Below are 11755 nucleotides of genomic sequence, written 5' to 3'. Positions count from 1 at the left end.
ATAATAATAATATATTTTAAAAATTATTTATTATATTATTACTTTTACATGTTTAAACTTAATTTTAAGAGTTAAGATTAATAAAATGACAAAATTAAGTACAGTATGGCTTTTAAGTGTTGTTTTTCAACCAAAATTGATGTTTTATCTTGATAATTTATAATATTATTAAATATAAATATTTTATTAATATAAAATATAATTTTAATTAATAAGCATCCCAAACAGTACCTAAAGAATAGGATATAAATTTTCTCCATAATTATATACGAAGTAATTTTTACTTTATATCTTTTAAGACAAAAGTTTTTAGTCATTGATTAAAAGGCTATTTATTAAAACCATAAACATTACTTAAAGAACCACTGTTTATTAAATAGCATTTGTGGAATTGTTATTAAAAGCTTATTTATTAAAATATCATAAAGCATCGATTAAATCATGGGTCATGAACCCCAAGCCATTGATTATTCCCAAGCAAATGGCCCAAAAAAGTAACCACTCAGTTCATAAGCTACAAATCAAGACCCATTTCCATCATTGAAATAAATGCAAGAGTGGTTGTTATAAAATTGTGTGATTTTGATTTTTGGTTGAACTGTGACAGGGGAGTAATCAAGCCTTTGCCTAGAGTTGCTAAAGATCAAGTGTGTGTTAAATGGATTCTTTCCTCTTCTGGCCACTTGAAGCTCAATGTGGATGGGACTGTTTCTTTATATTATGATCGTATTGATTGTGAAAGAGTGATTCGTGACAGCAATAGTAAATTTATATATAATTTCTGCAACAAATTAAATAGATGTATCCTTCTTGTTGCTGAACTTTGGAGTCTATTTTTGAGTTTTCAATTAGCTTCTTTGAAAAATATTCATTCTATATGGGTGAAAAGTTATTCTAAAGAGACCTTATCTCTAATGTTGTATGTTCAACATCCTAATTACCCTCTAATTAGATTAATTACTAATACTAAGGACCTTCTCAAACCAATTAGATTTATCTATATTTTGAGAGAAGTTAACTTTTGTGTCGACAGATTAGTCAAACTAGATTTTGAAGATTCTTTACCTTTATCTTATTTTGATATTGCTCCTTGTTCGTTGTTTAGACACTTGTGGAAGCTAGTCTGATAAGGCCTTTCTCTAGTCTGTTTTATTTTTTAGGGCTATTAGCCTTGCTGTTTAGAAAAAAAAAAGTTTGATATAGTGCTTGATTTGGTTGTATAAGAAGTGTGAGTGAATAAGTTTTATATTAGATAAAAATGACAAAATTGGACATAAAATAAATTTCAAGGATATAAACACAATGTTTAAAAGTTTTGGATTATATGTGGTATTAATTTTGCTTATATGATTTATTTGTATCTCATCATTGACAGAGATTTTTATAATACATAAGCTCTCTCTTCTTTATGTCTTAATAATAGTATTTGAGACTCTTGAGACGTCATAGCAATTAATTAGGTAGCATGTGTTGTTGTCTTGTTGACGTAGTTAATGGTAATATAAATTGAGAAGAGTATCAGTGAGTCTTGTGCCACCATGAATGCTTGTGATAGATGTTAAAATTCTTTCGTTGAAGGAAAAGTATGAGGAGAAAAGGACTATTAAAATAGTAAGTGTAAATAAAAAAAATCTCACATTTAATAAAAATATGTCCAAAAATTAAAAATCATGAGATTTTAAGTTGAATGTAATATTTAACCTATATGATTTCTTTGTTACTTATTAGTGAGTATATCTATGATATTTAATTTCTTGTATGTCTCAAAATAAGAAGCTTTTGATCCAACAAATTTAATTTTTAAATACTCAAACAATGTTAACACCTATTTGATATATTTTTTCTCTTCTTATCATATTGTATCATTTTATCATTTTTTTCTCTTCTATTTATTTAATCAATAATTTATTATCATTAAATTTATATAAAAAATAATACATAATTTTATTTTAAGTTAAATTAATATTTTAGTCGTTTAACTATTTTATTTTATTTTAATTTACTTCCTTATCTTTAATTTGTCACTTTCCTTCATAATCAAAACATTTGCAATGCCAAAAACTAATTATTATTGTCACTAAACTTATATAAAAAGCATACATAATTTTAGTTTAAGCTAAATTAATATTGTAGTCCCTTAATTATTATTATTATTATTTCAACTTGATTCTTTAACTTTAAAATTTAAAAAGCATGAGTACCTAATTTTAAAATTTAAATTAGGTCATTGTCGAGGACTCATGAAAAGGTGTGGGTACAAGTTGACTTGCACCTTAGTCTCCTTAATCTCATCGAGTGTTTCGGTGGAAAAAAGTGACTTAGGAAGAAAAAATCAACAAAAAGAAATGTATATATGTGTAATTTTAATATAATTCTTAATAAAATTATTATTTTTAATTAATTTTTTAAACCATTGATTATCAATACACTTTAACATCTGTTTTCTTTTCAAAACGAAGAAATGTTATTCCAATGGCGTCGTTTTCCCGTCACAGAGACGGTTGGAAGAAACAAAAAATGACAAAATTGAATGGAAAAAAGAAGAGGTGGAATCCTAGAAGATGGTAGACAGTGTACAGAACACGCAAAAGAAATAATGCATATTAAAATATTTTGTATGTTTTAATAATTATTTTTTACTGGATTTATATTAATTGTTCTGGCATTATTTTTATTTATGATATGTATGTAAAGTATTTAAAAATTAAATAAAGATAAAAATTAAAAAAAAAATTGGGAGTAGTCGGAAAATGACAGAAGTGAAACCTCTGAAGTTTGTCTCCCATAACCTGTCTGAAAGGTCAAGCCAATCCTTCAGTTTCCACTTTCCGGCTTTTGTATTTTGTAATATTTTTTTAAAAACTAATTATTAAAATAATATTATTTTAATAACTTTCCACCATAAACGTCACTTCAAATCTCACTTCTTCTGTTCCAAAGCTACTTTCTACTTTGCTTTGTTTTGTTTCACTTTGAATTGTTTACTTAATTTTGCTCATCTATGTTTTGTAGTCTGTGACAAAGTTCCGAAGCACCCTGTGTCCAGCAACCTTTTGTTTGAATTTTTCGATGATATGGGTACTTACTCTCCCTACTCCATATTATTGCCTAAAAAGTTTGCTCTTTTATCTTATTTTTTAGGTTATTGAAGTCCGAAGCTACAAGAATAGTCATAATCCAATGGCTTAAGATTTTATTGGTTACAGTATTTTATTAAACTTTTACTTTATGAAAAATAAAATAATCTCTGGAGATTCTGTGAAGTCACTCTAATCTAGATTCTAGAAGTTGTTTCTTTGCTGCACATCTTGGTTGGCTGTATTGATCATTTTATTAGGAGATGTGAAAGTTAGCACGGAGTTTTACTTCTACCATGTTCATTCTGTTAATTAGAATTTGATTAGCGGCTTTTCTGTCACTTTTTCTATTTATTTCATTCATTATCTCTCACAATAGTCAAAAGTTGGCATTGTCCTTCTAATTTTTGCTTAACTTATTATTTTTACTTTGTTTTGCGTGATGCCACCATGTTAGTGGTGGTGTTTCTGTCGTTGGTTGAGGATATCTATTGCTACGTAAGGCTTGAATATCTTGAAATTTTTTTAAAAAAATACATGTGGTTTTTTTTTACGAGGGAAAAGAAATCTGCATCTATCATTAATTAAGATAAATTTTTCTAAAATCAGCAATTTACTCCTACAATCTTGTTTGGGACAAAGCATGATTATTTTTGTTGCAATGTTTTAAGCCACCTTCCACTCCGTAATCACCCAACTCTCTTTACTTTTATACCAGGAAATTGTGTCATGCCAAGGCCATGGCTAACTTAAGATCATAAAAAAAATTCCCTATTGATAATCAAGCCAAGAATCAGAAATGTTACCTGAAACATTAGCAATCCCTGCAGCCCTCCTTGTGATATTCATATTTATTCTATCTGCTGCTGTGTTGCACTCAAAACATCGCCAAGATGGTGGTAAAAATCCACCAGGTCCCAAGGCCTTGCCAATTATTGGTAACCTCCACATGCTTGGGAAACTCCCACACCGCAACCTTCAAGCCCTTGCCACAAAATATGGACCCCTAATGTCCTTAAAGCTAGGACATGTCACAGCCATTGTGATTTCCTCCCCTGAAACTGCCGAGCTATTCCTCAAGACCCATGACATTGTTTTTGCTAGCAGACCTAAAACTCAATCATCGAAGTATATATCTTATGGCAGCAAAGGCTTGGTGTTTTCTGAGTATGGTGCCTACTGGCGCAACATGAGGAAATTATGCACATTACAACTTCTGATTGCATCAAAAGTTGAGATGTTTTCTCCTTTGAGGAGGGAGGAGTTGGGAGGATTGGTTAAGTTTATCGATAAAACAGCAGGCTCGCGTGAGATTGTGGACCTCAGCGAGTTGGTACTGGATCTTATTGAGAATATCACATATAAAATGATATTTGGCCGCAGTAAGGATGACAGATTCAATGTAAAGAACCTTGTTCGTGAAGTACTGAACTTGGCTGGAGCTTTCAATATTGCAGATTATGTGCCCTGGCTAGGCATGTTTGATATTCAGGTATGAAATTCAACAACATATACTAAACACTGTGCAGAACTTAATTGCAGAATTTAAAGTACTTTTAGTATTGTTCTTGAAATAAAATTGAAGTCTTTATCTCAGTAGTCAGTGCCAGCCTTTATTACACAAGTTATCGAGATAAAGCTTCAATTTGATCAAATAACAACACTAAAAACATCTAAGGTATTGCACTAAGTTTTGCCGTAAAAACTTGGCATATCCTCTATGAATTACTTTTGACCCTGATCACATATTCATGCTGGATAAGTTGCAAACGATCTTTATCAGTTTAGATTTTATTGTTAGTTTTAAAGTGGAATTAAATTATCCGTTAGTCTAAACTTTTCAATTTGATCCCTTTTGTACAAGTTACATTACTAGTTTTTCTTTTGGGATGAGACTTTCCTTTTTCTTATTCACTCCATGGTTTATTATCTATGATTGTATGCTATTGAATCACTGCTGCATCAGGGACTTGCCAGACGATTAAAAAAGGTAAGCAATTCATTTGATCAAGTCATGGAGCAGATTATCAAAGACCACGAACAATCTTCTGGTAATGAACAGAATGGCCAACGCCAAAAGGACTTCATGGACATATTGCTAGCGCTTAAGGATCAACCGCTGGACCCTCAGGATGAACAAGGTCATGTTATTGATAGAACTAACATCAAGGCAATTGTCATGACTATGATCATTGCAGCAATTGACACATCTACTACTGTGGTGGAGTGGGCTATGTCAGCACTCTTAAAGAATCAAAGGGTGATGAAGAAACTTCAAGATGAGTTAGAAAATGTAGTGGGGTTGAATAGACAGGTCGAGGAGGATGATTTGGAGAAGTTGCCTTACTTGGATATAGTGGTGAAGGAAACACTACGATTATACCCTGTTGCACCTCTGCTAGTGCCTCGTGAGTCTAGAGAAGATGTTACAATTGAAGGTTATTACATAAAGAAAAAATCAAGGGTCATAATAAATGCATGGGCTATAGGTAGAGATCCTAAAGTATGGACAAATAATGCTGAGGAATTTTATCCAGAAAGATTTGCCAATAGCAATGTGGACATGCGTGGACATGATTTTAGACTCATACCATTTGGTTCAGGTCGTAGAGGGTGCCCTGGGATTCATTTGGGTCTTACTACTGTTAAGATCGTTTTAGCTCAATTGGTGCATTGTTTCAATTGGGAGCTTCCATTGGGCATGTCCCCTGATGACTTGGACATGAATGAAAAATTTGGCCTCACAATGCCAAGAAGTAAGCACTTGCAGGCTGTGCCGTCTTATCGGCTAGTTGGTAAAGTTAGAGAGGAATAAACTCAAATGGATTTGGTTCGTAGCTAAAGCAAGGTTTACTTAACCCATGTAGCATCAGGTTAATGTTTTCCCTTTTAGTATTATTAGTCCTTGTAATTCATTTTACCTATACTGTATGTGAATTTATTTTACTTTTATAATCGAATGTTCCAAACTTTCAATGTGGCATTTTTTTTCAGTGCAATACATAGAAGAGCCATGTTATATATCTCTAAACAGTATATTATTAACAATTTTCTAAATACTTTATAAAAAAGTATTAAATAAAAATATAAATATATTTAAAACATGAAAAATATATTAATATTTCTTTATTTAAAGATTAAGAGAATTATTGAACAGATGTTATCGAAAATATCTATAATTAGTTTACATTTAAGCTTCCATCGCTAATTCCTAACATAATATACTATTAGCACTCAAACGAATCATGGGAAAGAAACAACAGAATATACAAACTCACTCTGATGGGAGATCACGGCATAGAACAAACCGACATCATGAAAAATAATGTATCTTGACAAATGAAAAACAATTTGATCCCCACAATTGAAAGTACAAAATGAAATTAATCATGATGCCATTCATAAGTGGAAACAAAAAATGAGATACAATTGACGTCACAAGATTTCCCAAAACATCATTATTCTTACCATCAAAGACATAAAGTAATTCTTAATTCTTACAAGACAATAAAACAACCATACATTATTTCCATTTTTAACATGTGTCATTTTTCAACGATTCGGTTTGATAATCTTCATCTTCAATGATCTTTGTCCAAATTCATAACAACGACCTGGTGGCTGCTCACCCCTAATTTTAATTAACACCACTTTCTTTGGCAGTCATATAGATTCGAATCAAATCCTTGGAGGATTTTTCTTGGATGTCACCAAGATTCGTGATCCGACTTCACATGTAAAAGTCCACAAGCGTCAAAATGATCATAACAAAACAATTAGTAGTTATCTAATGGAGGATCGTCCCAAATTGCAAAGTAACACTAGTCCTTTTCATGTGCTCTTCAACTGTGCTAAATATATATCTAAGGATTCAAACAACAAAATAAGAGATTTGGACTACTTCAATGTTATTGAGTTACATAATACCGTCATTTAAAAAAGAGGAGAGTCAAATTTATTTATTAAATTCTAAAATCAAACATGACAAATACTTATTAATAAAATTTATCTTCTTTAACGCTATATTTGGAAGAGTTTATGAATAATTTATAAGTTTTATAAATTCTTTTTAGCTTATTATAATAAGTGTTTTGGTGTAACTAATTAAAATAAGTTTTTTTTTAACTCATCTTAATATTTTTTTATAGTTAAATTTATGACATAAACTATCATTTCAAAAAATCTTTATTGAATAAGTACCCTATTATAATATGATCGATCATGTTATGTTACATGTCACAATGATCTAAATTCATATAAATACAACCAATCCTCTTTCCCATCTACAAAAGAGGTAACACACACTTCACCTTGTCATTTCATTCTCCTTCCCAAGTTCCAACAAACTAAGACCAATTCACCACAACATGTTCCCTATATGGATTCTCATAGTCCCCATTGTCACGTTAATATACATCCTATGCACCACCATGTCACGGCCAAAACAACCACCTTGTCCGCCAGGACCGCCACGCTTACCAATCATAGGAAACCTCCACATGCTAGGTACCCTCCCTCACCGTTCCCTCCAATCACTTGCAAAACGTTACGGTCCCATAATGTCCCTAAAACTAGGAAATGTTCCAACCATTGTGGTTTCCACCCCACAAGCCGCAGAGCTATTCCTAAGGACACATGATACAGTCTTTGCCAATAGGCCCAAGTTTGAAGCGGCTCAATATACGTACGGCCCAGAAAGCGTGGCCTTTGCTGAGTATGGTGCATATTGGCGCAACGTTAGGAAAGTGTGCACTACCCATCTTCTTAGTGTGTCAAAAGTTGAGTCCTTTGCACCGTTGAGAAAGAGGGAAGTGGAAGCAATGGTTAAGTCACTGATGGAAGTAGCAGAGGCGCGTGAGATTGTGGACCTTAGTGAGAAGGTGGGGGAACTTTTGCAAGATGTTGCATGCAAGATGATATTGGGAAGGAACAAGGATGATAGGTTTGATTTGAAGGGCATTCTTCTTGAGACTATGAGCCTTTCGGGTACTTTCAATTTGGCAGATTATGTGCCTTGGCTTGCAGTGTTTGATCTTCAGGTTAGTGTTCTAAGAAACAAATGATATATTATCACGTTGGCTTCAGATCGCTCAACTTCACAATCCAAATTGATCAAAACTAGAATCAAACATCAAAATAAAATTTCATCACCTAATTTAATTTAGACAAATGTTAACAACTATAAGTTTAATTAACAATATCCTTATCTTTACAAAAGGGTACTTTTATAAAACTTTATGAAATAATTTTGTTGTCTCGTTTTATAAAGGCAATATCACCTAATGAAGTAAATACGTTCAAAACAATAACATGGATGATTATACTAACAAAAAGTTGGCCATATGGATGCACATAGAATAACTTTAAAGAATTTTTTTTTTTTCAAAATCTACTCTAAAATTTTTATCAAAGAAAGATGAAACTAAAAAACGATTAATATATCCAGTTTATAATATTTATTACAATAATTAATTATGCATTTTGTTTTGGTCTTGGCGGCCCCTAATTTATAGGGATTAACACGACGCTTGAAGAAAATCAACAAAGCACTGGACAAAATGCTAGATGAAATGATTGATGAACATCAACTAGCTCCTAAAGCACAAGGGCACCTCAAGGATTTTATTGACACGTTGCTTTTCTTAAAGGACCAAGCAATTCATCCCCACGAGGAACACGCACGTATAATTGATAGGAGGAGCATTAAGGGTATTGTGTTTGATATGATAATTGGTGCAATAGAAACATCCAATGCTGTAATTGAATGGGCAATTTCAGAACTTGTGCGACACCCAAGGGTGATGGTAAATCTTCAAAATGAGCTAAAACATGTAGTTGGAATAAACAACATGGTGGAGGAGATTGATTTGTCAAAATTAAGTTATTTGGATATGGTTGTGAAGGAGACCCTAAGATTACACCCAGTTGTACCATTGCTAGCCCCTCATGAATCAATGGAAGATATAGTGATTGAAGGTTATTACATTAAAAAAAAGTCTCGAATTATAATAAATGCATGGGCTATAGGGCGTGATACTAAAGTATGGTCACATAATGCTGAAGTGTTTTATCCAGAAAGATTCATCAATAGCAATATAGATTTTAAGGGACATGAATTTCAACTTTTACCTTTTGGGTCTGGTCGTAGAAGTTGTCCTGGAATGGTAATGGGGTTGACCATGGTAAAATTTGTTTTAGCTCAATTGGTGCATTGTTTCAACTGGGAGCTACCTTATGGCATGGATCCTCATGAATTGGATATGAGTGAGAAACCTGGCCTATCAACTCCAAGAGCAAGGCATTTGCTTATGATTCCAACTTATCGTTTAATTCATGAAACCCTGGTGATGAATGAGCTTAATTTAGCCTTTTAATATCATAAGAGAAAGAAATTAAAGTGCCTCGTTGGTGTATGATCATTTTAATAATTGGCACTAAGTATTTGTTATTGTACTGTATTTTAGTTTGGAATTTAAAAGGTCATTTGGTTTTAGGAAATATTTTCTATTTTTATGTTATGTTTTTACTTTTATTTATAAAACTATTATTTTAATTTTCTATTCTTATTTTTAAGGGTTTGAAGAAAAAATATTTTTTTCACTATTTTTATAGCAAAGTTTGAAAATTAAAAACAATAAAAGATATAAGGTAGAGTTTTCTAATTTAAAATAATATAAAATTGAAAATATTTTCTGAAATTAAATGACCCTATATTTCTTCCTTTATAATTAAGTTCACTAGTAGTTTTTTTTTTCCGCTTAATTAAGGCCGGCTTTTTATTTAAAATAAAATTATTAGTTAGCACTAAGTCTATGTCATGAACTCTAAACCTATCATCTTATATATATATATTTTATTTCGTGACGAAAGATTACGTTAGTTATTGTCTTGTTATCCGTTTTTAATCATTATTTTTTCATGTTAGTTAATTTTAACTTTGTACTTAACAAAAACATTGTACGTGGACAAGATACCCTTAGAATACCTTAATCTGTGGTCAAATATATTATATATAAGAAAGACAATAATTTTCCTCTTTGCACCTTCATTTTTCTTTCTTTTATGACCATGAATTTCCTCTTTTTCATCACCGACCTCTAATTTTTATTTCTTCTTACTTTTAACAAACTAAATCTCCAACTATTCTTTAATATACCATCTATGAAACAAACCCATTCAAAATTGAACCATTTTGTAATTACTAAACACCCTCTTTTAGAAACAAAAAGTAAGGTCAACATCAAGTACCCTTTCAAACCTCAATCATTTTTATACTACAAGCTCAATGATAAACATAAAAATATTTAAAATATAAAAAAAACTAAATGAAAATTTTTTTTTTTAAATTATAATTCTCTCAGTTACTTTTTATGTCAATTAATTTATAGAGAGTAAATGCGCATGATAAATTTTAACATATTTTAAGAGATAAAATTTTCTACCTGCAAAACAAAATATCTCTCGGATATATGTTTTATAATTGTCATTTGTGAGATACAAATCTATGTATGCTAGTTAAAATACGCCATAAGTTATCTTTTAAAACAATAATTAATTTAACACTAGACTTATTTTCAAACGATGACAAGTATTTTTTTTCATGAAATAAAGTACCTATTTTATTTTTTAGAAGAAATAGTTATAATAAGTTGAGGAGTCTGTTTAAAAAATATATTTTTTAATTATTACTTATAAAAATAATAACTTTTCAGCGTATTTAAATTCAATATAAAATTTAAGCTTATTTTGAAAAATTTTATGCAAAGAAAAAATTTATTTTATAAGGTAAAATTAATTTATCCTCTTTAATTCTTTTTAAAAAATTAAATTAACTTTTTCAAAATATAAGATGTATAAGTTGATTTTAATTTATAAAAAAATATTTATTTATTTATTTATTTCTGCTACAAGTATTTTTGTAAAACTTTATTCAAATTATAACTTAATTATATAGTTTTATTGAACTTATATATATAATTGATGTCCTGAGAAAAAAAAAGAGGCCAAAAACATTTGCCCCAATGCCTCCTTTCAGCCAATTTTTGTGTACAAATACCCATTGTTGTTGATCTTTGGAAAAAAAAAAAATCTTTACTCGACTTAAAACCTAATAAAATAATGGGACTGAGTGAATTTTTTAATAATATTAAGGAACTGTTGAATATTTTTTTTATTCTTTATAAGCCAAAATAAGTGTAATAATTTTCTAATCTGTATAGTATTATATATAATATATTAATGAATAATAATTTATTCATTTTTTAATATTTAATAAAATCAATACATTGAATTATATAAATTTATAATTTTAAATAAAAATTATAATTATCATACATTAAATTTTTTTAAACATTAAACTTCTTATCATACATTAAGAAGATATTTTTAAAATATTAACTAAGGAGTTAAAAAACACAAAACTCTTCTCATGCTCTGATCGGTCCAACAATTTAAAGATGGAATAGAAAACTAAATCAATTAAACTTTTCAAATTTTATGACAATTAAATTAAAAAAATTGTAAAAAAGATAAATAATACTATCTGAATAAAAAACATAAACAATTTACTGTAAAATTAAAATAAGTTCAACAATCCCTTAACATTTTTTCAAACATGGCTTATGCTTGGAACCTTCGCAATGTTCTATTGCACACGTTTTCTCCCGCTCACATTGTAT

At 30.1% G+C, this 11755-nt stretch overlaps 1 protein-coding gene across 1 annotated transcript; it reads left to right on the top strand.

The window, feature by feature from the left end:
- The first annotated feature begins 3710 nt into the window (after positions 1-3710).
- LOC113866792 lies at positions 3711-9451 on the top strand. Its single transcript, XM_027501591.1, has 4 exons — positions 3711-4569; positions 5044-5867; positions 7528-8116; positions 8591-9451. The coding sequence occupies exons 1-4, from the start codon at positions 3877-3879 to the stop codon at positions 9449-9451; spliced, it is 2967 nt and encodes a 988-aa protein (XP_027357392.1). The 5' UTR covers positions 3711-3876.
- Positions 9452-11755: the final 2304 nt, after the last annotated feature.

This window comes from Abrus precatorius, unplaced genomic scaffold (genome assembly GCF_003935025.1).
Source record: "Abrus precatorius isolate BTA unplaced genomic scaffold, Abrus_2018 Scaffold5, whole genome shotgun sequence".
Classification (NCBI taxonomy): Eukaryota; Viridiplantae; Streptophyta; class Magnoliopsida; order Fabales; family Fabaceae; genus Abrus; species Abrus precatorius.
Note: the sequence above shows the minus strand (reverse complement) of the source record. Positions and strands in the feature narration are given on the sequence as shown.

Coding starts and splice junctions, on each gene's coding strand:
- LOC113866792 (XM_027501591.1), top strand. CDS start 3,877: ATGTTACCTGAAACATTAGCAATCCCTGCAGCCCTCCTTGTGATATTC. Junction 5,868..7,527: donor GCTGTGCCGTCTTATCGGCT/AGTTGGTAAAGT, acceptor GCCAAAACAACC/ACCTTGTCCGCCAGGACCGC. Junction 8,117..8,590: donor TTGCAGTGTTTGATCTTCAG/GTTAGTGTTCTA, acceptor CCTAATTTATAG/GGATTAACACGACGCTTGAA.